This window comes from Oncorhynchus keta, chromosome 25 (assembly GCF_023373465.1).
Source record: "Oncorhynchus keta strain PuntledgeMale-10-30-2019 chromosome 25, Oket_V2, whole genome shotgun sequence".
Classification (NCBI taxonomy): Eukaryota; Metazoa; Chordata; class Actinopteri; order Salmoniformes; family Salmonidae; genus Oncorhynchus; species Oncorhynchus keta.
The window spans coordinates 22,338,143-22,359,768 of NC_068445.1; the positions used below are offsets into that span (position 1 = coordinate 22,338,143).

The window sequence follows — 21,626 nt, forward strand, 5'->3', positions numbered from 1 at the left end:
CCAACCAGCTGTTAGTGGCCAGGGCTCCATGAAGAACCCTCCACTGGAGGTCCCCTGACCTCTTTGGTACTGGGGTTTGTAGAGCGCCCTCCATCTAAAACCCACCATACTCTCCGCCCCACATACCCCCTGCCACTGATGTGCCTTCACTCCTGTTAGGCTTCTAATGCTCCTCACCTTAACGCAGAGGTTGTAGAGGGCTTTACCTCCCACCCCCTCAAACTCCCCAGGCTCGGAGTGTTAAAATCTAACAAGTCCTCCAGACCCCTTGCCAGTCTCCAGTCTCTGCCGTCACCTGCAGTGGCGGGAACATTGGTGGCCCCTCTCCCTTTGGCCTCTCAAACACCCCCTTACCGGCTCAGACAGTGCCTCCTGAACCTCCTCCAGGAATCTCTCCAGCAGCCTAAGAGACGTTATTCCTGTTTGTTGCGCCAAGACCTCCGGGGTTTTCCACCCCTCCTCTCCCAGCAGTCTCAGGTCACCCAGCCTTTGTAAACCCCCTGCCATCAGTTGCCTCTGCAGGGTGGCCGACTGAACCGATCTCAAAGGGATGGCTGGGTTGTGGAAGATGGGCTCCTCCCACACCCACTGCCCAGGCTCCACACCCCTTCTCGTGTGGGCCTTAGCAGCTGCCAGGCCCTCAGCACCGCAGAGTAAAACTCTGAGAGACCTGCTGTACTCAGCCTCTCCAGCTTCATGAGGAACAGCTGCCGGTCCAACCCTAATCCGCCAGCTCTCCTCAGCAGCGCATGCTGGTTCCCTCCAGCCAACATCAGTGTGGTACAGCAGTCTCTGCACCGCCTTTAGTCTGAAAGCAGCCATCCTGCTCTCCAGTTCCACCAGGCCCTGTCCTCCTTCGTGGACGGTCATGTACAAAACTGCTGCCTTCAGCCAGTGATGTCCCGACCAAAAAAGTCCACCAGCTTGCGTTGCAGGTCTGCAAGCAGACCGGCGGGGGTTGAGGACAGCCAGTTTATGCCACAAGGAAGATGCCACCAGGTTGTTGATTATCAGCACCCTCCCTCTATATGACACTTGGGACAGGAGCCACCTCCACCTGGCCAGTCTTGACACCACTGCCTGTGTCAGCCCCTCCCAGTTCTTGCTGACCCACCTCTCCGAGCCCAGGTACACCCCAACACTTTAAGCCCTTCACAACCCCACTGCAAACCCCCTGGAAGCAGAGGAGGAGCCCTATCCCCCCATGCCCCACATAACAGAGCTTTGCTCTTTCCCCAGTTTACCTTAGCTGATGAAGCTCCCTCATACACCTTCAGACTGGTCTCTAGTTCCTGCATATCTTGCCCATCCCTGACCATCACAGAAACATCATCTGCATATGCTGAGACTGCAATTCCTGTCACCACATCCATGCCTGTCCAGCACACTCCCCGCAGTCTCCTGCGTAGCAGTCCTAAAAAAGGCTCAATGGCTAGTGTGTACAGCTGCCCAGATAGAGGGCATCCTTGTCTAATGCCCCGTCTCACCCAGACTGGCCTACTGAGCCCCCCTCCCACCTTAACCATACATGACGCCCAGCATACAACAGCTTCACACAGGTCACAAAACTCTTCCCAAACCCAAACACAGACATCACATTAAACAGATACTCATGATCCACTCTATCAAAAGCCTTCTCTTGATCTAAAGAGACCAGTCCAAAGTTCACATTAGAACCTCTCGACAAGTCCAACATGTCCCTAATCAAGAACAAGTTGTCCGTGATTGAGCGTCCCGGTACACAATATGTCTGGTCCTTGTGTATTATAGAGTCCAGATGGGACTTCAGTCTGTTAGAGAGGACCTTGGCAAAAATCTTGTAGTCCGCACAGAGTAACGCCACAGGCCTCCAGTTCTTAAGTTCACACAAGTCCCCTTTTTGGGCAGGAGAGTCAGAGCCGCCCGACGGCAGCTCATCGGCAACTCTCCTACCCCTATGCATTCTCGCAACACGCAAAAGAAATCCTGTCCAATTGTTCCCAGAATTTTTGTAAAATTCCACTGGAAGTCCATCAACCCCGGGTGCACGACCGGGGACATCTGGGTTACTGCCTCTGCCAGTTCATGTGACAACAGAGGAATGTCCATTTCATCCCTCTGTGCCCGAGAGAGCTTAGGGAGTCCTGCGAACAAGACCTGAGCACACATAGGATCACACATTTCTGCCCTATACAATTCAGTATAAAACTCCACAGTCCGCTCCCGCATCTCCCCCACCACAGAGGTCACCCGCCCATCAGACAGCCGTAGACAATGCATACCCTTGGCTTCACTGCTCTGTCTTTCCAAACCAAAGAAGAAGGAGCTGGGAGCATCCATCTCCTTGAGCATGGAGAACCTAGCTCTTACAAGTGCTCCCTTTGCTTTAACCTGGAAAAAACTGCCCAGGTCCCTACGTAATTCGGCTAAGTTAGCCTGGAGGCCTACATTGCCTTGCCCCACCATCTCTACCTCCATCTCACTAATACACCGCTCTAGTTCCCCCAACACTCTCCTTGCCTCTGAGGATGAGAGAGCTGTGTACTGTTGACAGAAAAGCCGAATTTGCACTTTCCCCACATCCCACCACTGACTCAGAGACTCATACTCCTCTCTTCGCTGCCCCCATCTTTCCCAAAAAGTCTGGAAACCTGAGCAAAAAGTGGCATCTTGTAAGAGCTTTACATTGAACTTCCAATAAGATGCCTGCCGGGGCCCTGGTGAAATAGACAGCCGAGCCATGGTTATGTGGTGATCCGAAACCCCACTGGGAGAATGGTAGCACTCAGAAGCCTATTGCTCTGATTCCTGGACATGTAAAACGATCAAGTCGAGCTGCACTCACCCTAGCCCCAAAAACCTTCACCCACGTATACTGTCTTGTGTTTGGATGTTTAGTTCTCCAAACATCCACTAGGTCAAACTGATTAAAGATGTCCCTTAACACTCCCACTGACACTGAATGAGGCTCTTCCCCATTTCTGTCTTTTGTAAAATCCATTGTACAGTTCCAGTCACCTCCGATCACCAGCGTCTCCTCAGGCGCTACTTGTGAGAGTTCCTGTCTAAGACTCCCAAATAGAACCCCTCTTTCTCTCCCTGTGTTAGGCGCATACACATTTATAAAGACAAAACACATGTTGTTAATTTCTGCTTTAACAACAAGCAACCTACCCCTACACACCTCCTTTGAGGAGCAAATTTTTACAGCCAGACCCGGTGCAAAAAGGACTGCCACCCCTGCACTAAGATTTGTCCCATGGCTCAACACACTTGCCCCTTTCCACCAGAGCCCCCAATCAACTTCATTCACCACATCACTATGCGTCTCCTGCAGAAACAACACCTGTACTTGTTTATGTTTTACATATTCACTCAACACACTCCTCTTTCCCGCATCTCTGGCGCCATTTATATTGAGCGAGCCTACCCGAAGAGTCTCCATAAGAAGTGGGAGAAAAGCCAGCAGAGAAATAGACCAATAGCAAAGCTCAAAAAGCCCCAGTGTCAGTAAGAAATTAAACATTTAAACAGTGTCTGAAGGTAAACCTTTACGCACTGTTGTGACCCACTTCCTCAACCTAAACCGTTTCTTGGGTGAGAGGACACCATGCCCTCATTTCTCATAGCATGTTGTACTGATCTTACAAACTTTCTAGGATCAGGAAAAAAGCCTCAAGATTAACTTTTTTCCCCTTAGTCTCATTCAGGAACCTTGTCAGTTCTCTCAACGTGTACTTAGACCCCTCTGGTTGACTGGCTGTCAGCTCCGGGCCAATTGAAGAGGAGTCTGAAAAAATACCTCCTCATCCTCTTCCTCAGACTCACTTTCCTCCTCTTCTCTATCTCCCACCCTGACCACCTGCCCTTTCTCTCTGGTTAGGGCCTCACCCACAGCAACAGGCAACATTTCCATGGTGCCTTTGTCCACACCCTTTTTCTTTTTCCTCTTGACACCCTCCTCCTCCTCCCCTAATCTCTTACACTTCCCCACTATACTCTCCTCATCCACTAGAATAACCTGACTAGACGCAGTATCATCTGCACCACCCTCCATAGCATGACTAGGGCCAGCCTCAGCTACAACACCCTCCATAGCATGACTAGGGCCAGCCTCAGCTACAACACCCTCCATAGCATGACTAGGGCCAGCCTCAGCTATACCACCCTCCATAGCATGACTAGGGCCAGCCTCAGCTACAACACCCTCCATAGCATGACTAGGGCCAGCCTCAGCTATACCACCCTCCATAGCATGTCTAGGCCCAGCCTCAGCTACCCCACCATCTCTAGCCTGACTAGACCCAGCCTCAGCTACCCCACCATCTCTAGCCTGACTAGACCCAGCCTCATCTACACCACCATCTCTAGACTGACTAGGCCCAGCCTCTGCTGTCTGCATCTCCTTACCCCTGCATTTTCACCTCGATTTCCCCCTTGCGCTCGTACCCTCCCCTTGTCTATGGCCTTTATGTGGGCACGCAAAGCTCTTGTGCCCCAAATCCCCACATTCAAAACACCGTAGACTATCTGTGCTGGCAAAACCTGCATAGAGCCCTTCCCCATGCCTCACTTTAAAATGCACATTTAGCTGTTGCTCATTATTGTTCAGAAACATAAACACTTGCCTCCTGAATGAAACAACGTGCTTAACGGCATCTGCCTGAAAACCTGCTGACAGTACACGGAAACCGCTAGCAAACTTACCAAAACGACTCAGCTCTTTCCTAATTTGATCATCCGTAATAAACGGAGGCAAATTTGCCACTACAACTCTTGTTGAAGGGGTAGAGAGAGGTGAAATTGACACCAACACATCCCTTACAAATATTCCGCTAGCAATTAGCCTACCGACCAAATTAGCTCTTTTCATGAACACAACCACCGCCTTGTTCATTCTAGAAGCAGAATGTATAAACTCAGCTCCTACCTGTTCACCGACCGCGAGCAGAACCTCCTCCACCTTAACTCCGTTCTCAGGAACACACCTGAAACCATGCTGAATCGACAGCGTCTCTTGCGCACTAGGCTGAGAAGCCATTGCGCACACTATACCTTGCAACCCCGGAATGTTACTCTGTCCTCTTCCACCCTAACTTTGAAAAAGAAACTTTGGATACCGCTAAAAACAAATATTGCATTAACCCTCCACCATAGAAAACAACATGTAAAGAAAAGAATAGAATCAAGAAAGTTAGTTAGGATAGAGCTTTCCACACCAAACACTCAAACTCCAAAACACCCAGCATGCACCGAGAGAGAGAGAGAGAGAGAGAGAGAGAGAGAGAGAGAGAGAGAGAGAGAGAGAGAGAGAGAGAGAGAGAGAGAGAGAGAGAGAGAGAGAGAGAGAGAGAGAGAGAGAGAGAGAGAGAGAGAGAGAGAGAGAGAGAGAGAGAGAGAGAGAGAGAGAGAGAGAAAAAAAAGAGAAGGAGGGAGAGAAAGACAGACAGATGGGGAGAAGAGAGAGAAAGAGAGAGCGAGCGAGAAATAAATATAGGGTGGCCCACAGCCAGTGGCTTTTCTGTGCACTGTATTCATTCTGTGTGAAAATGTAGAAATACATGTGAGGATGTGTTACCTGGTAGACGAGGAGAGCTATAGTAGTGATGAAGGTGGGGTCAGAGTGGTGGGTAGACATGGCCATGTGAGCTAGCGCCGTGAGGAGAGCTCTAGTAGTGATGAAGGTGGGGTCAGAGTGGTGGGTAGGCTTGGTGAGGAGAGTGATTCCATCGGTTCACCTCAAACAGCCACTTCTCAAACCTCTCCTGGTGACCCAGCTCCGCAATACATGTCAGTACGTCATTAAAGCTCCTGTCCTTACACACTGTGTGAATGTGCGATATTGTGCTCTTATTCTCTGTTGTTTTTTAACACATTGGGTGTGAGAAAAGTACTTCATGAATACAATCTATTCCTATCATTATTATACAGTGCATTTGGAAAATATTCAGATTAATTTACTTTTTCCACATTTTGTCACGTTACAGCCTTATTCTAAAATGTTGTAAATTACATTTTGGCCTAATCAATCTACACACAATACCCCATAATGCCAAAGTGAAAACAGGTTTGTAGAAATGTTTGCTAATTTATTAAAAATAAAAACCAGAAATACATTTACATAAGTATTCAGACCATTTACTCAAAATTGACCTCAGGTGCATCCTGTTTCCATTTTTTATTTCACCTTTATTCAACCAGGTTGGCCAGTTGAGAACAAGTTCTCATTTACAACTGCGACCTGGCAAAGATAAAGCAAAGCAGTGCGACAAAAACAACAACAGAGTTACACATAAACAAACATACAGTCAATAACACAATAGAAAATATCTATGTAGAGTGTGTGAAAATGTAGAAGAGTAGGGAGATCGGCAATAAAAAGGCCATAGAGGCGAAATAATTACAATTTAGCATTAACACTGGAGTGATGTGCAGATGATGATGTGCAAGTAGAGATACTGGGGTGCAAAAAAGCAAGAGGGTAAGTAATAATATGGGGATGAGGTAGTTGGGTGTGCTATTTACAGATTGGCTGTGTACAGGTACAGTGATCGGTAAGCTACTCTGACGGCTGATGCTTAAAAGTTAGAGAGGGATATATAAGACTCCAGCTTCAGTGATTTTTGCAATTCGTTCCACTCCTACCCCTGCCCAAACCCTAACCTCTACCACCCCCTGCCACCAACACAACCCCTCACCCCAACCCTTCCCCCACCTCACCCCTTCCCCCAACAACCCGAGCTTTCCACCACAGTGGAATAAGATAATGTTAGATGAGTGGTAATGGTTGAGGTGGGTTAGGTAACTGTGATCATGATGGTTATTATGGCAGTTACCAAATAGTTTCCAAAGCAGCTTCCTCCAGGCAGAGTGACGTAGCAGATGTAAGAGGGTCTTGGGGAGGGGGCAGACTCATACAGCATCAAACCCTCTGATTGGCTGACAAAGCCCTTCACTGATTCTTCTGATTGGCTGACAGAGCCCTTCACCGAGTCCTTTCATTGGCTGACAGAGCCCTTCACCGAGTTCTCTGATTGGTTGTCGGACCCCTTCAGCTTTTTCTGCCCTCAGAAGTGATGCAACATGGCCACAATGTTCGCTGAGGACACACACAAACAACTTTATGGTGGCATATGTGCTAATTTTGTATACACGTATGGGTAATGACCATTTAGAGCATGAGTAAGTATGTGGAAATAATCAAAGTCCACATATAGACCTCATGATTGTCACATCAAAAGAAATCTAAAAGATTGTTCCGGGCTTTTAGAACAAGCCACCTGTCAGGATGACAGAGCGTTTCAGATATGTCCTGTGGCAGTGGTGGAAAAAGCACGCAATTTGATACCTTAATAGAAAATGACTCAAGTAAAAGTGAAAGTCACCCAGTAGAATATTACTTGAGTAAAAGTCTAAAATATTTGGCTATAAATATACTTAAGTATCAAAAGCAATTGTAATTGCAAAATATATACTGAAGTATCAAAAGTAAAAGTATAAATAATTTCAAAGTGCTTACAGTGTATTATGCAAAACAGACAGCACAATTTCTTTTTACGGATAGCTTGGGGCAACACTACATCACGCAAACATCATTTAAAAATGAAGCATTTGTGTTTAATATGTCCGCCAGATCAGAGGCAGTATGGATGCCCAGAGATGTTGTCAAAAATAGAAATAGTAAAGTACAGATACCCCAAAAACTACTTAAGTAAAAAATACTTAAAGTACTACCTAAGTACTTTACACAACTGGGTTCAGGTGATAAGAGGTCAGGGTGATTTAGAGTTTCAATAACGACAGAAATCGAGAGCCCAGAACAATACTATAGGAAGTCAGCTAGACTCAGCACCACAATGCTACTCTACAGAACCTCTATCTGACTTAATAAGGGTATGAAGTGGATACTGTTGGAATGGACTGTAGATCTATCTCTTAATCAACGCAGAGATGACCGTTCTGTCTGGGTTAACAAGCATCTACTCAATCGGCCTTTTCAACTATGCTTTCCCAAACTTACATTATTCCAGTGATAAAAAGCAATTCAATTGAGATTTCTCTGGCCCTATGTCTGCTTGAGTGACTAAATGCAATGATTGCCTATATAAAATGTATAGACATTCCTGTATTAAACAGCCTTATGCAACACCGAAAGCATGGTCTGAGTGTGACCATCACACTGACTCAACTACAGGTGACATCAGTTACAAGCTCAAGCCCAGACGTCTGAGCATGATGTGTGTGTCTCTTGTGTGTATGAATAGTTACTCACAGTCCTTGAGGCTGGTACCGAAGTCACTTGGGGACAGAAGGTGTGATATCATGATATTGTATGGAGAATCCCAAACATAGCTCATCCTATTCAACCTCAGTCTTCCGGCACACTCAGTCCAGTTCACACACAGGACTGACTCTCGCTCACACACACACTTAGTCTGGCTAAAACACACACACTCTAAAGCTAGTTCAGACCACGCTCCATGGACAAAGCAGCAAGCAGTGGGAAACTCCTCGAGACACAACTCCACTCAAGAATTTTGAAATGAAATAGGATAAAGACTTGCACTTCCCAAGAACAACACTTTTCTCTCTCCTCCTCCCCTCTCTCCCTCGCATGTGAACCCCTTCGCAGAGGTTCTCCTCTGAAGTGCTCCACCTTTGTCACGAGCCCTACTAATTAGCCCCCCTCACACTGAGTCCTGATGTTGGTATGCAGCCCCCCTCCCCTCCTCGGCAGCTGCCTAATCCCAGTGGTCAGACAGAGAATATAGGGCTCTATATGGAGTCACTGTATAGCCCCTCTACTTCTCACAGCCACACATGGTCTGGGTCTCACCCTGAACGTACCAGGGCCGTTGGCAGCAGGGATCCTAATGGACAGAACAGTCCCACATCTCTGACTGGGTCTTTGTGTCCATCAAATGTGCTCTGGCTTCTTATAGTAAAATGTGCCATTAGACCAACCAATATTAATAAACCCCATCCAAATCCATAACCCCCCAGCCAAACACCAACTGACCCGCATCCTCAGAAGAATCGTGTGTGTGTGTGTGTGAGTGGGCAGGCAGGATGGAGCCATGCTTCAGACTCTTGTACATCCAGGGCCTGAGCGCCATTCAGACAGTGTATTCAGATTGCTCAGCCACTACATCAGTCTCTTACAGATTCATGAAGTCACTATCATAGAGTGGATTCTCAGTCCCCATGACCATTTTCAGGTTGTGTGTGCATTTGTGTGTATTTGTGTTGCCTGGCCTTGTAGAGCTCATTGGATCTTGAGAGGGTGGATGTATTTGTCTTCAAGTGTGTATGTTCTGTTCACATGAGTGTGTGTGTGTCTGGCCCTACGGTCTATGGGGTGAATGTACGAGCATTCGAGTAGAGTTTAGCACAAGTAATCAGCCCCCCCCCCGATCTGGAGGATTTAAGCAATATGGCCACCGATTCAACAGACTGACCAGGTGAAAGCTATGATCCCTTATTGATGTCACTTGTTAAATCTACTTCAAATCAGTGCAGATGAAGGGGAGGAGACAGATGAAAGAAGTATTTTTAAGCTTTGAGACAACTGAGACATGGACTGTGCAGGTGTGCCATTCAGAGGGTAAATATTTAAATGCCTTTGAACAGGGTACAGTAGTAGGTGCCGGGCACATGGTTTGAGTGTGTCAAGAACTGCAACGTTGCTGGGTTTTCATGCTCAACAGTTTCCAGTGTGTAATCAAGAACGGTCCACCACCCAAAGGAAATCCAGCCAACTGTGGGAAGCATTGGAGTCAACATGGGCCAGCATCAATATGGAATGCTTTCATGCCCCAACAAATTGAGCTGTTCTGAGGGCAAAAAGGGGTGAACTCATTATTAGTTAGGTGTTCCTAATGTTTTGTACACTGTGAACACACCTGGACTCATTGTTATCTTTATTGAAAGTATTCACACTGCAATAGATACAAAACATGACCCAACGCTGGGGGCTTGTCGCTGGGGGCTCGTCACTGGGGACTCGTCGCTGGGAGAGAGGCCTTCTTCCAACAGGGCCCCTTTCCTCTCATCGCCAATGTGGTTCATGTTCTCATCATGTTCTGTTGTCCTCGTGACCAGGTACTCACACACACTTGACTCGCACTCCATTACGTACGTCCCTCTCAGCCCCAGAAGCCATCAGTCTCCAGACTAGATTTGATGTTACTCTGATTCTCTCTCCTCTCTGCAGTGACCAGGTTAGATTCTCCCTTTATCAGTCGTCTCCTCTGAGCTGCTTTCTGCTGCTTACTAAGCTGTCTCCGCACCTTTGCACGAACCACCTCCTACAACAACAATACATACATTAGTGGAAGGATTGCATGTGAGTGACCGTGTCAGTGTATGCGTGTTTAATCATGTAAGAGAGTGTGTGTACTGACCGGTGGTATAGTAGAGCAGCTGCCTACACTGCCGGCGGTAGCCTCACTGTCCGTCCTCCTCCTGCTGTGCTCAACCACATGAAGCAGGCTGTCTGAGTCTCTGTGGAGGAGAGAGCAATGGACTTTAACATGATCACCAATCAAAGGAAACAGATAGATAGATATGTCAGATGTGGCTCAAGTGGTGGAGAATGACACATTGACATACAGTTGAAGTCAGAAGTTTACATACACCTTAGCCAAATACATTTAAACTCAGTTTCACAATTCCTGACATTTAATCCGAGTAAAAATGTCCTGTTTTAGGTCAGTTAGGATCACCACTTTATTTAAATAATGTGAAATGTCAGAATAATAGTAGAGAGAATGATTTATTTCAGCTTTTATTTCTTTCATCACATTCCCAGTGGGTCAGAAGTTTACATACACTCAATTAGTATTTGGTAGCATTGCCTTTAAATTGTTTAACTTGGGTCAAACGTTTTGGGTAGCCTTCCACAAGCTTCCCACAATAAGTTGGGTGAATTTTGGCCCATTCCTCCTGACAGAGCTGGTGTAACTGAGTCAGGTTTGTAGGCCTCCTTGCAAACGCTTTTTCAGTTCTGCCCACAAATGTTCTATCGGATTGAAGTCAGGGCTTTGTGATGGCCACTCCAATACCTTGACTTTGTTGTCCTTAAGCCATTTTGCCACAACTTTGGAAGTATGCTTGGGGTCAATGTCCATTTGGAAGACCCATTTGCAACCAAGCTTTAACTTCCTGACTGATGTCTTGAGATGTTGCTTGAATATATCCACATCATTTTCTTTCCTCATGATGCCATCTATTTGGTGAAGTGCACCAGACCCACCTGCAGCAAAGAACCCCCACAACATGATGCTGCCACCCCTGTGCTTCACGGTTGGGATGGTGGTGTTCTGCTTGCAAGCCTCCCCCTTTGCCTTTAAACATAACGATGATCATTATAGCCAAACGGTTTTATTTTTGTTTCAGGAGACCAGAGGAAAAGTCTTTCCTGAAGATTCATCTCTTCAGTAGGTCATATGATTGAGTGTAGTCTGGCCCAGGAGTGTGAAGGTGAACAGAAAGGTTCTGGAGGCAACGAACCGCCCTTGCTGTCTCTCCCTGGCCGGTTCCCCTCTTTCCACTGGGATTCTCTAACCCTATTACAGGGGCTGAGTCACTGGCTTACTGGTGCTCTTCCATGCCGTCCCGAGGGGTGCGTCACTTGAGTGGGTTGAGTCACTGACGTGATCTTCCTGTTTTGGTTGGCGCCCCCTCTTGTGTTGTTCCGTGGCGGAGATCTTAGTGGGCTATATTCAGCCTTGTCTCCGGATGGTAAGTTGGTGGTTGAAGATATCACTCGAGTGGTGTGGGGGTTGTGCTTTGGCAAAGTGGGTGGGGTTATATCCTGCCTGTTTGGCCCTGTATGGGGGTATCATCGAATGGGGCCACAGTGTCTCCTGACCCCTCCTGTCTCAGCCTCCAGTATTTATGCTGCAGTAGTTCATGTGTCGGGGGGCTAGGGTCAGTTTGTTATATCTGGAGTACTTCTCCTGTCTTATCCGGTGTCCTGTGTGAATTTAAGTATGCTCTCTAATTCTCTTCTCCTCTCTCTTGGAGGACCTGAGCCCTAGGACCATGCCTCAGGACTACCTGGCATGATGACTCCTTGCTGTCCCCAGCCCACCTGGCCGTGCTGCTGCCCCAGTTTCAACTGTTCTGCCTGCGGCTATGGAACCCTGACCTGTTCACCGGACGTGCTACCTGTCCCAGACCTGCTGTTTTCAACTCTCTAGAGACAGCAGGAGCGGTAGAGATACTCTTAATGATTGGCTATGAAAAGCCAACTGACATTTACTCCTGAGGTGCTGACTTGTTGCACCCTCGACAACTACTGATTATTATTATTAGACCATGCTGGTCATTTATGAACATTTGAACATCTTGGCCATGTTCTGTTATAATCTCCACCCGGCACAGCCAGAAGAGGACTGGCCACCCCTCAGCCTGGTTCCTCTCTAGGTTTCTTCCTAGGTTTTGGCCTTTCTGGGGAGTTTTTCCTAGCCACCGTGCTTCTACACTTGCACTTCTTGCTGTTTGGGGTTTTAGGCTGGGTGTCTGTACAGCACTTTGAGATATCAGCTGATGTAAAAAGGGCTATATAAATACATTTGATTTGATAATTACAATCTTTGTCCCCATGTGCAGTTGCAAACTGCAGTCTGGCTTTTTTATGGCGGTTTTGGAGCAGTGGCTTCTTCCTCGCTGAGTGGCCTTTCAGGTTATGTCGATATAGGACTTGTTTTTATTGTGGATATAGATACTTTTGTACCGGTTTCCTCCAGCATCTTCACAAGGTCCTTTGCTGCTGTTCTGGGATTGATTTGCACTTTTCGCACCAAAATACATTTATCTCTAGGAGACAGAACGCATCTCCTTCCTGAGCGGTATGATGGCTGGTGGTCCCATGGTGTTTATACTTGCATACTCTTGTTTGTACAGATGAACGTGGTACCTTCAGGCATTTGGAAATTGCTCCCAGGGATGAACCAGACTTGTGGAGGTCTACAATTTTGTTCTGAGGTCTTGGCTGATTTATTTTGATTTTCTCATAATGTCAAGCAAAGAGGCACCGAGTTTGAAGGTCGGCCTTGTAATACATCCACAGGTACTTCTCCAATTGACTCAAATTATGTCAGTTAGCCTATCAGAAGCTTCTTAAACTATGACACCATTTTCTGGAATTTTCCAAGCTGTTTAAATGCACAGTCAACTTAGTGTATGTAAACTTCTGACCCACTGTGATACAGTGAAATAATCTGTCTGTAAACAATTGTTGGAAAATGACTTGTCATGCAAAGTAGATGTCCTAACTGACTTGCCAAAACTATAGTTTGTTAACAAGACATTTGTGGAGTTGTTGAAAAACAAGTTTTAATGACTCCAACCTAAGTGTATGTAAACTTCCGACTTCAAATGTACATTAATACTCTACAGGAGATTTAAAGAGACGGAGGTGCGTGTGTGAAGAGACACGGAGGTGTGTGTGTGAAGAGACACGGAGGTGCGTGTGTGAAGAGACACGGTGGTGCGCGTGTGTGAAGAGACACGGAGGTGTGTGTGTGAAGAGACACGGTGGTGCGCGTGTGTGAAGAGACGCGGTGGTGCGCGTGTGTGAAGAGACGCGGTGGTGCGCGTGTGTTAAGAGACGCGGTGGTGCGTGTGTGTGAAGAGACGCGGTGGTGCGTGTGTGTTAAGAGACGCGGTGGTGCGCGTGTGTGAAGAGACGCGGTGGTGCGCGTGTGTGAAGAGACGCGGTGGTGCGCGTGTGTGAAGAGACGCGGTGGTGCGCGTGTGTTAAGAGACGCGGTGGTGCGCGTGTGTGAAGAGACGCGGTGGTGCGCGTGTGTGAAGAGACGCGGTGGTGCGCGTGTGTGAAGAGACGCGGTGGTGCGCGTGTGTGAAGAGACGCGGTGGTGCGCGTGTGTGAAGAGACGCGGTGGTGCGCGTGTGTGAAGAGACGCGGTGGTGCGCGTGTGTGAAGTGACGCGGTGGTGCGTGTGTGTGAAGAGACGCACGCGGTGGTGCGTGTGTGAAGAGACGCGGTGGTGCGTGTGTGTGAAGAGACGCGGTGGTGCGTGTTTGAAGAGACGCGGTGGTGCGTGAAGAGACGCTGTGGTGCGTGTGTGAAGAGACGCGGTGGTGCGTGTGTGAAGAGACGCGGTGGTGCGTCTGTGAAGAGACGCGGTGGTGCGTGTGTGTGAAGAGACGCGGTGGTGCGTGTGTGTGAAGAGACGCGGTGGTGCGTGTGTGAAGAGACGCGGTGGTGCGTGTGTGAAGAGACGCGGTGGTGCGTGTGTGAAGAGACGCGGTGGTGCGTGTGTGAAGAGACGCGGTGGTGCGTGTGTGAAGAGACGCGGTGGTGCGTGTGTGAAGAGACGCGGTGGTGCGTGTGTGAAGAGACGCGGTGGTGCGTGTGTGAAGAGACGCGGTGGTGCGTGTGTGAAGAGACGCGGAGGTGCGTGTGTGAAGAGACGCGGTGGTGCGTGTGTGAAGAGACGCGGTGGTGCGTGTGTGAAGAGACGCGGAGGTGCGTGATCTGTACCTGAAAGGTTTGAATTCTCTGTTGGAGGAGGAGAGGTCGACAAGCTCAGGACACACATCCTCTTCCTCCTTTTCCCTCTCTTCACCAAGACCACCCATCACAGCCTCTGGATCAGTCTCTCTCTGTTCTCCTCCCCCTCTCCCTGGGTCTCTCTCTCCATCCTTGTTTCCTGTCTCAGTGTGTATCTCTGTGTCACTGACTTTGAGCCCCTCCAGTTCCAATATAGCATGCCTATACTCCTCCATGTCCATTGTATTCTCCATATCCTCCTCTTCCTCTCCTTCGTCCTCCTCTCCTTCGTCCTCCTCCTCCTCTCCATCTGGTCCTTTAGGATCAAGCAATGCTGCGTCTCTCTCAAAGTCTTTGGTGAAGCCGCTGGCTGAGATCTCAACGTCCAGAGAAACGGAACGTCTAGAGGACAAACACAGGTTGAGTCACATTCACACACTACCACCACCACCCTACCTCCCTCCCTCCCCCCCCACCAACCACCACCAACCACCACCACACTACCTCCCTCCTCCCCACCAACCACCACCACCCTACCAACAACCACCACCACCACCCTCCTCCACCACACTACCTCCCTCCTCCCCACCAACCACCACCACCCTACCAACAACCACCACCACCACCCTCCTCCCCACCAACCACCACCACACTACCTCCCTCCTCCCCACCAACCACCACCACACTACCTCCCTCCTCCCCACCAACCACCACCACCACCCTACCTCCCCCCCACCAACAACCACCACCACCCTCCTCCCCCCACCAACAACCACCACCACCCTCCCCCCCCACCAACAACCACCACCACCACCCTCCACCCCACCAACCACCACCACCCTACCTCCCTCCACCCCACCAACCACCACCACCCTACCTCCCTCCCCACCAACAACCACCACCACCCTCCTCCCCACCAACCACCACCACACTACCTCCCTCCTCCCCACCAACCACCACCACACTCCCTCCCTCCTCCCCACCAACCACCACCACCACCCTACCTCCCTCCCTCCCCCCCACCAACAACCACCACCACCACCCTCCCCCCCCACAACCACCACCACCACCCTCCTCCCCACCAACCACCACCACCACACTACCTCCCTCCACCCCACCAACCACCACCACCCTACCTCCCTCCCCACCAACAACCACCACCACCCTCCTCCCCACCAACCACCACCACACTCCTCCCTTCCCCACCAACCACCACCACACTACCTCCCTCCTCCCCACCAACCACCACCACCACCCTACCTCCCTCCCTCCCCACCAACAACCACCACCACCACCCTCCTCCCCACCCACCAACCACCACCACCCACTACCTCCCTCCTTCCCACCAACCACCACCACACGACCTCCCTCCTCCCCACCAACCACCACCACACTACCTCCCTCCCTTCCCACCAACCACCACCACACTACCTCCCTCCCCCCACCAACCACCACCACCACACTACCTCCCTCCTCCCTACCCACCACCACCACACTACCTCCCTCCTCCCCACCCACCACCACCACCACTACCTCCCTCCCTCCCCACCCACCACCACCACACTACCTCCCTCCTCCCCACCCACCACCACCACCCTACCTCCCTCCTCCCCACCCACCACCACCACACTACCTCCCTCCTCCCCACCCACCACCACCACCACCACACTACCTCCCTCCCTTCCCACCAACCACCACACTACCTCCCTCCTCCCCACCCACCACCACCACCCTACCTCCCTCCTCCCCACCCACCACCACCACACTACCTCCCTCCTCCCCACCCACCACCACCACACTACCTCCCTCCTCCCACCCCACTACCTCCCCCACCACACTACCTCCCTCCTCCCCACCCCACTACCTCCCCACCACCACCACACTACCTCCCTCCTCCCCACCCCACCACCACAACACTACCTCCCCACCACCACCACTACCTCCCCACCACCACACTACCCTCCCTCCCTCCCTACCACCACACTACTACCTCCCTCCCTACCCACCACACTACTACCTCCCTCCCTACCCACCACCACCCTCCCTCCCCACCACCACACTACCTCCGTCCCTCCCCACCACCACACTACCTCCCTCCCTCCCCACCACCACACTACCTCCCTCCCTCCCCACCACCACACTACCTCCCTCCCTCCCCACCACCCTCCCTCCCCACCACCACACTACCTCCCTCCCCACCACACTACCTCCCTCCCCACCACACTACCTCCCTCCCCACCACACTACCTCCCTACCCACCACCACCACACTACCTCCCTACCCACCACCACCACCACACTACCTCCCTCCCTCCCCAACACCACCACACTACCTCCCTCCCTCCCTCCCTACCACCACACTCCCCCTCCCTCCCTCCCTACCACCACACTACCTCCCTCCCTCCCTACCACCACCACACTACCTCCCTCCCTACCACCACCACACTACCTCCCTCCCTACCACCACCACACTACCTCCCTCCCTACCACCACCACACTACCTCCCTCCCCACCACACTACCTCCCTACCCACCACACTACCTCCCTACCCACCACCACCACACTACCTCCCTACCCACCACCACCACCACACTACCTCCCTCCCCACCACCACCACACTACCTCCCTCCCTACCACCACCACACTACCTCCCTCCCTCCCTCCCTACCACCACACTCCCTCCCTCCCTCCCACCACCACACTACCTCCCTCCCTCCCTCCCACCACCACACTACCTCCCTCCCTCCCACCACCACACTACCTCCCTCCCTACCACCACCACACTACCTCCCTCCCTACCACCACCACACTACCTCCCCGCCACCACACTACATCCCCGCCACCACACTACCTCCCCGCCCCCACACTACCTCCCCGCCACCACACTACCTCCCCGCCACCACACTACATCCCCGCCCCACACTACCTCCCCACCACCACACTACCTCCCCGCCACCACACTACCTCCCCCCCCACACTACCTCCCCGCCCTCCCCGCCCTCCCCACCACCACACTACCTCCCAGCCCTCCCCACCACCACACTACCTCCCAGCCCTCCCCACCACCACACTACCTCCCCGCCACCACACTACCTCCCCGCCCTCCCCACCACCACACTACCTCCCCGCCCTCCCCACCACCACACTACCTCCCCGCCCACCATCACCACCTCCCTCTCCTCACCTACCTCCCCTCATGACAAATGCCCCACTGGTAGAGATAATAGGAAACATGCTGAATTACCTGATGTCTTTGAAGGTTGGGTACAGCTCACTCTCATAATTGTATCTTTTGGCAAAGAAATCTCGTATACATTTGACATCCCGGTCAAAATACCTGTAGACAAGACAGGAAAGTTTCTCTAGCTATGTATTTGAGTGTGTGTGGTGTGCTTTTCTCCATGTGCAGTTCTCATCGGTGACAGGGTATGAGTGTGTGTGTGCGTGTGACTCACCACTCTGCATTGAAGTGTGTGGTAGACACCATTTGGGGGAAGTCGATCATGGTCACGTGATCGTGGTCGTCCAGCATCAGGTTAAACTCATTGAAGTCCCCGTGGATCAGGCCATGATTGGCCAGCTTCACTATCAGCTCCATGACATCATTGTACATGGAGGACGGGTCTTCCAGCTCACGCACCTGACAGCTGTCAATCAGTCAGACCACAAACAGAACAGCCAATCAGAGGGCTAAAATTTCACACGTGAGATGAAAGCGAGACAGAAAGATCGAGAGAAAGACAAAGGTGTGTCAAAAGAAAAAGAGCGAAGCAGGTACATAAAGAGAAACAGATGGGAGAGAGAAAGATGGGCAGAGAAACAGAAAGGGTGTGTGTATTTTACTAACAGTGGGTATCCATTGATGAGCTCCATAACCACAGCGTGTCTGTTATAGTCAATGGGCTTAGGGACAGGAAACCCTCGTTCGTACAGGGCCTGAGAGGAGAGACATAAAGCTGTCATAAAGCTGTAGTGTGGTGGTCACCAGCAGCTGAATAACTTATCTATGGTCACCAGGACTTCACCGTACACCCTTCACAGTAGGGCTGAGTCTTGTTTTCAGAAGAAGCAAGCCGGTGCCAAGTACCTTCATGTAGGCGTACTCCTTCATGGCCGAGAGGCGTGAGAGGTAAAGCCAGGACATGTTCTTCCTGTGTTTGTGGTAGTCTCTCTTGTTCTTCAGGTTCCTGAAGGAGGTCCTCCCCAGCCTGTGGAGCTTCAGCGCGTACTGCTCCCCCTCTGGACTGGCCACGATGTAGATATCTACAGGATGAACACCACACAATATACAAACCACTTACCTCTAGAACAGACACTCGATTCTACTCAGACTCAAATCCAACAACATTACCATTAAGCCTGAGTTGTTTCACTAAATTGGATCACTCCAATATATTGGTATCACTCCGCGGCGGAGGGATACATCAGAGGTGTAGATTTACTCCCATGTACACCCATGTCATAGCTGGGGTCCGCCCCTATATATAGACCCCATGGCCGCAACACACGTGCTCTCTCATTTTCTCGGCACGCGTCCATATGGTTTGAGGTACAAACTTCCTGAAGTTCACTGGTAAGTGTAATATCTTACGTGGAAGTATACTCACTGGCTGTTTGCAGCCTGGAGCAGCTGGCCACATGGCCAGTCCCTCCTCTTGAGCGTTCCACTCGCTGCGAGCAGATGATCTGGATCTTCCACGTGGGGGGGGGGGTCGTACTTGTGTTTCGTTAGCGTCACACTACAACTCTGTGTCTGGGACACCTTGGCAACTGCCCGAGACCAGGGAACTCTGTGGGCTTGGCCGCTGAACGGCACCAATGATCCATGTTAGGACTGCAGGAGGGTGTAATGAACACCATGCAGAGCGCAAGGGCGCTGGTTACAACCGCGGCATAGTTGTTCTGCTCTTGGTGTACTGGTATTGCGGTTGTGCCGAGCTCTCTTGCACAGTATGTCCTCTAATACCTGCAGTCTCACTTGGATGAGGGCTTGGCAGCCTTTACACTGAGTGGGTATTTGGCTGCTATATCTACCTGCCATGTGGACAGGCCAGTGGAGCGCCATTCCTTAGTCTCCAGGTTCGTCGCCTGCGTCCAGCTAGGACCCGCTCAATGACGAGCTGGGATCTGGATGTGGTCTTGGCAGCTTTGGCAAAGCCTCCGTAGGAACCGTTGGAGTCTGCCTCCCTGAAACATCTCTCTATGAAGGTGGCTTTCTTGGTAGCGATTACTTCCATGAAGAGGGTGGGTGAGTTTCATGCTCGTTCAGTAAGTTCTGAGTGCTACCAGATGGACCCCGGTGGGAGGAGTATATATCTCCATCCCAACTCTTCATTCCTCCCGAAGGTTCTGTCAGACAGGCATGTGAACATCCCTTTATCCTGTCTGCTTACGACCCCCCGGAGTGGGGGTCCCTCCAGCATGCTGTTCCCTGTGCGGGAACTGGCTGCCTTTGTGGAGCGGACACGGTCAGTGAGAACAACAGACCAGCTCTTTGTCTGCTATGGTGAGAGTCCTGGGGGCTGGGTTATCAAAGCAGAGGCTCTCTCACTGGATCGTGGACACGACTACAACAGCATACCGCCTGGCTGGCAGGCCAGTGCTGGGATCTGTGGTGGCACATTCAACACAACGTGTGGCTGCGTCCTGGGCCCTACTGAGAGGAGTGCCCTCGCTGATATCTCTGCTGCAGCCAGCTGGGCTTCCTCTTGCACCTTTGCTAGGTACTAATCGGGTAAATGTGGAACCTCCCTCTGCGTCGCCTCCCCTTCTGGGGACTGTGCCGGGACCCCCCTTCCACATTGATGGCCCCTGCGTCTCGGTCCCGCGCTGGGACTTCACCGCTGGCTGGCCAGGTCCCTCTAGCATCGACTAAATCTGGTACGGGTATACCAATATTTTGTGAGTAATCCAATATAGTGAAACATAACGAAGGTTACATATGTAACCACAGATCCATATAGCTCACATAACCGTGGTTACATATGTAACCTTCATTGTGTGTTTGTGTGTGAGGTATGTTACCCATGTGTGTGTTGGAGACAGGGTGGATGGTTAGTACTCACCCGAGTGTGCGTGTGTGTTTCTGGTCAGTTCTTACCTGACTCTTTCCCAACTCCCATCTGGTTCCCGACAGAAAGGAGTATTTCTCTAGAGCAGAACGTCTTCAAAGCCAGGTAGTCATAACCCCCATAGTTCAGACGGTAGCCATGTACCACTGGAAAAACACACACACAATTCATGTGGGGCCTGTAGATTCCTCCATAATGCATATACTGTGGTGACAGACTCAGGTTTTGAGGAATGGAAATGTGGCAAACTGATTTCAGGGTGAACCTATTTAAACGAAGCATTGTAAGTTTTCTTACTCTTAGTACGCTCGTAGGCCACTATTTTGTGCTTGACGAGCTCTCTGAGGATCTTGTTGCAGCCTCCGTGACGCAGGCTGGCGATGGAGGATATAAGGCTGACTGGAACTACCTCATGGTTTTTCATCCCCATCTCAACCTGCAGGGAGCAACAGTCACAGTTACAAACCAATACGACAAAACAACACCTTAATAAGTAACGATTGATGGCCATAGAACTGCTTGAGTGGGGCACGATGTACAGTACACACTATTACTGGCCACCACGGCCCGAGGGCATTATTAAAATATAAAAACGCTAACAGGACATTTACTTACCGCTGTGAGGACACGGAAGTCATCTCTGGACAGATACCTCAAAACTACAACATTTAATTTGCCCATATTACCACTGTAATTTGTTCTAACCCCTTGAATATTGTGTTAATTTGCTGAGATACTACGCATCCTGCTGTAAACGCATGTGCAACCCGGAAGTAAAGTATCTAAGACGTTACCTTCGTCTAATACTACGTCACGTCCTGCTAGTGGTTAAAGTTTTTATTTTATATATTGTACACAAACGACATAAAAACAAGGCGAACAGCTTTCAATATAATTTCATATTCATAGATTGCCATTCATGTTCGAATAAATGCAGTTACTCATCTGTAAATAAGTTGTGAGAATGTGTTGTATTGTTTCTTTTTCTCAGACAGGACAATCTGTTGACGCTACAGACGTCACTGTTTTTTTGCCACAGCATTCGTTGCTATCTAC

The 21,626-nt window shown here is 50.4% G+C and overlaps 1 protein-coding gene across 1 annotated transcript; it reads right to left on the reverse strand.

Annotated features, from left to right (window-relative positions):
• Window positions 1-9,882: 9,882 nt before the first annotated feature.
• On the reverse strand, window positions 9,883-21,371 carry riok2 (RIO kinase 2 (yeast)). The gene is made up of 10 exons (XM_035764336.2): window positions 21,186-21,371; window positions 20,868-21,006; window positions 20,600-20,716; window positions 18,587-18,762; window positions 18,347-18,435; window positions 17,955-18,146; window positions 17,744-17,836; window positions 14,492-14,902; window positions 10,383-10,482; window positions 9,883-10,286 (listed from the first exon to the last, which is right to left on the reverse strand). The coding sequence occupies exons 1-10, from the start codon at window positions 21,249-21,251 to the stop codon at window positions 10,125-10,127; spliced, it is 1,545 nt and encodes a 514-aa protein (XP_035620229.2). The 5' UTR covers window positions 21,252-21,371; the 3' UTR covers window positions 9,883-10,124.
• Between the last annotated feature and the right edge of the window lie 255 nt (window positions 21,372-21,626).

What these genes read in the sequence shown, in the direction of transcription:
- riok2 (XM_035764336.2), bottom strand. Translation starts at nt 21,251, where the DNA reads ATGGGCAAATTAAATGTTGTAGTTTTGAGGTATCTGTCCAGAGATGAC. An exon ending in GGGAGTTGGGAAAGAGTCAG is followed by an intron (nt 18,763 to 20,599) that starts GTAAGAACTGAC and finishes TTCATCCTGTAG; the next exon opens with ATATCTACATCGTGGCCAGT. An exon ending in GCTGCTCTACTATACCACCG is followed by an intron (nt 10,287 to 10,382) that starts GTCAGTACACAC and finishes TTGTTGTTGTAG; the next exon opens with GAGGTGGTTCGTGCAAAGGT.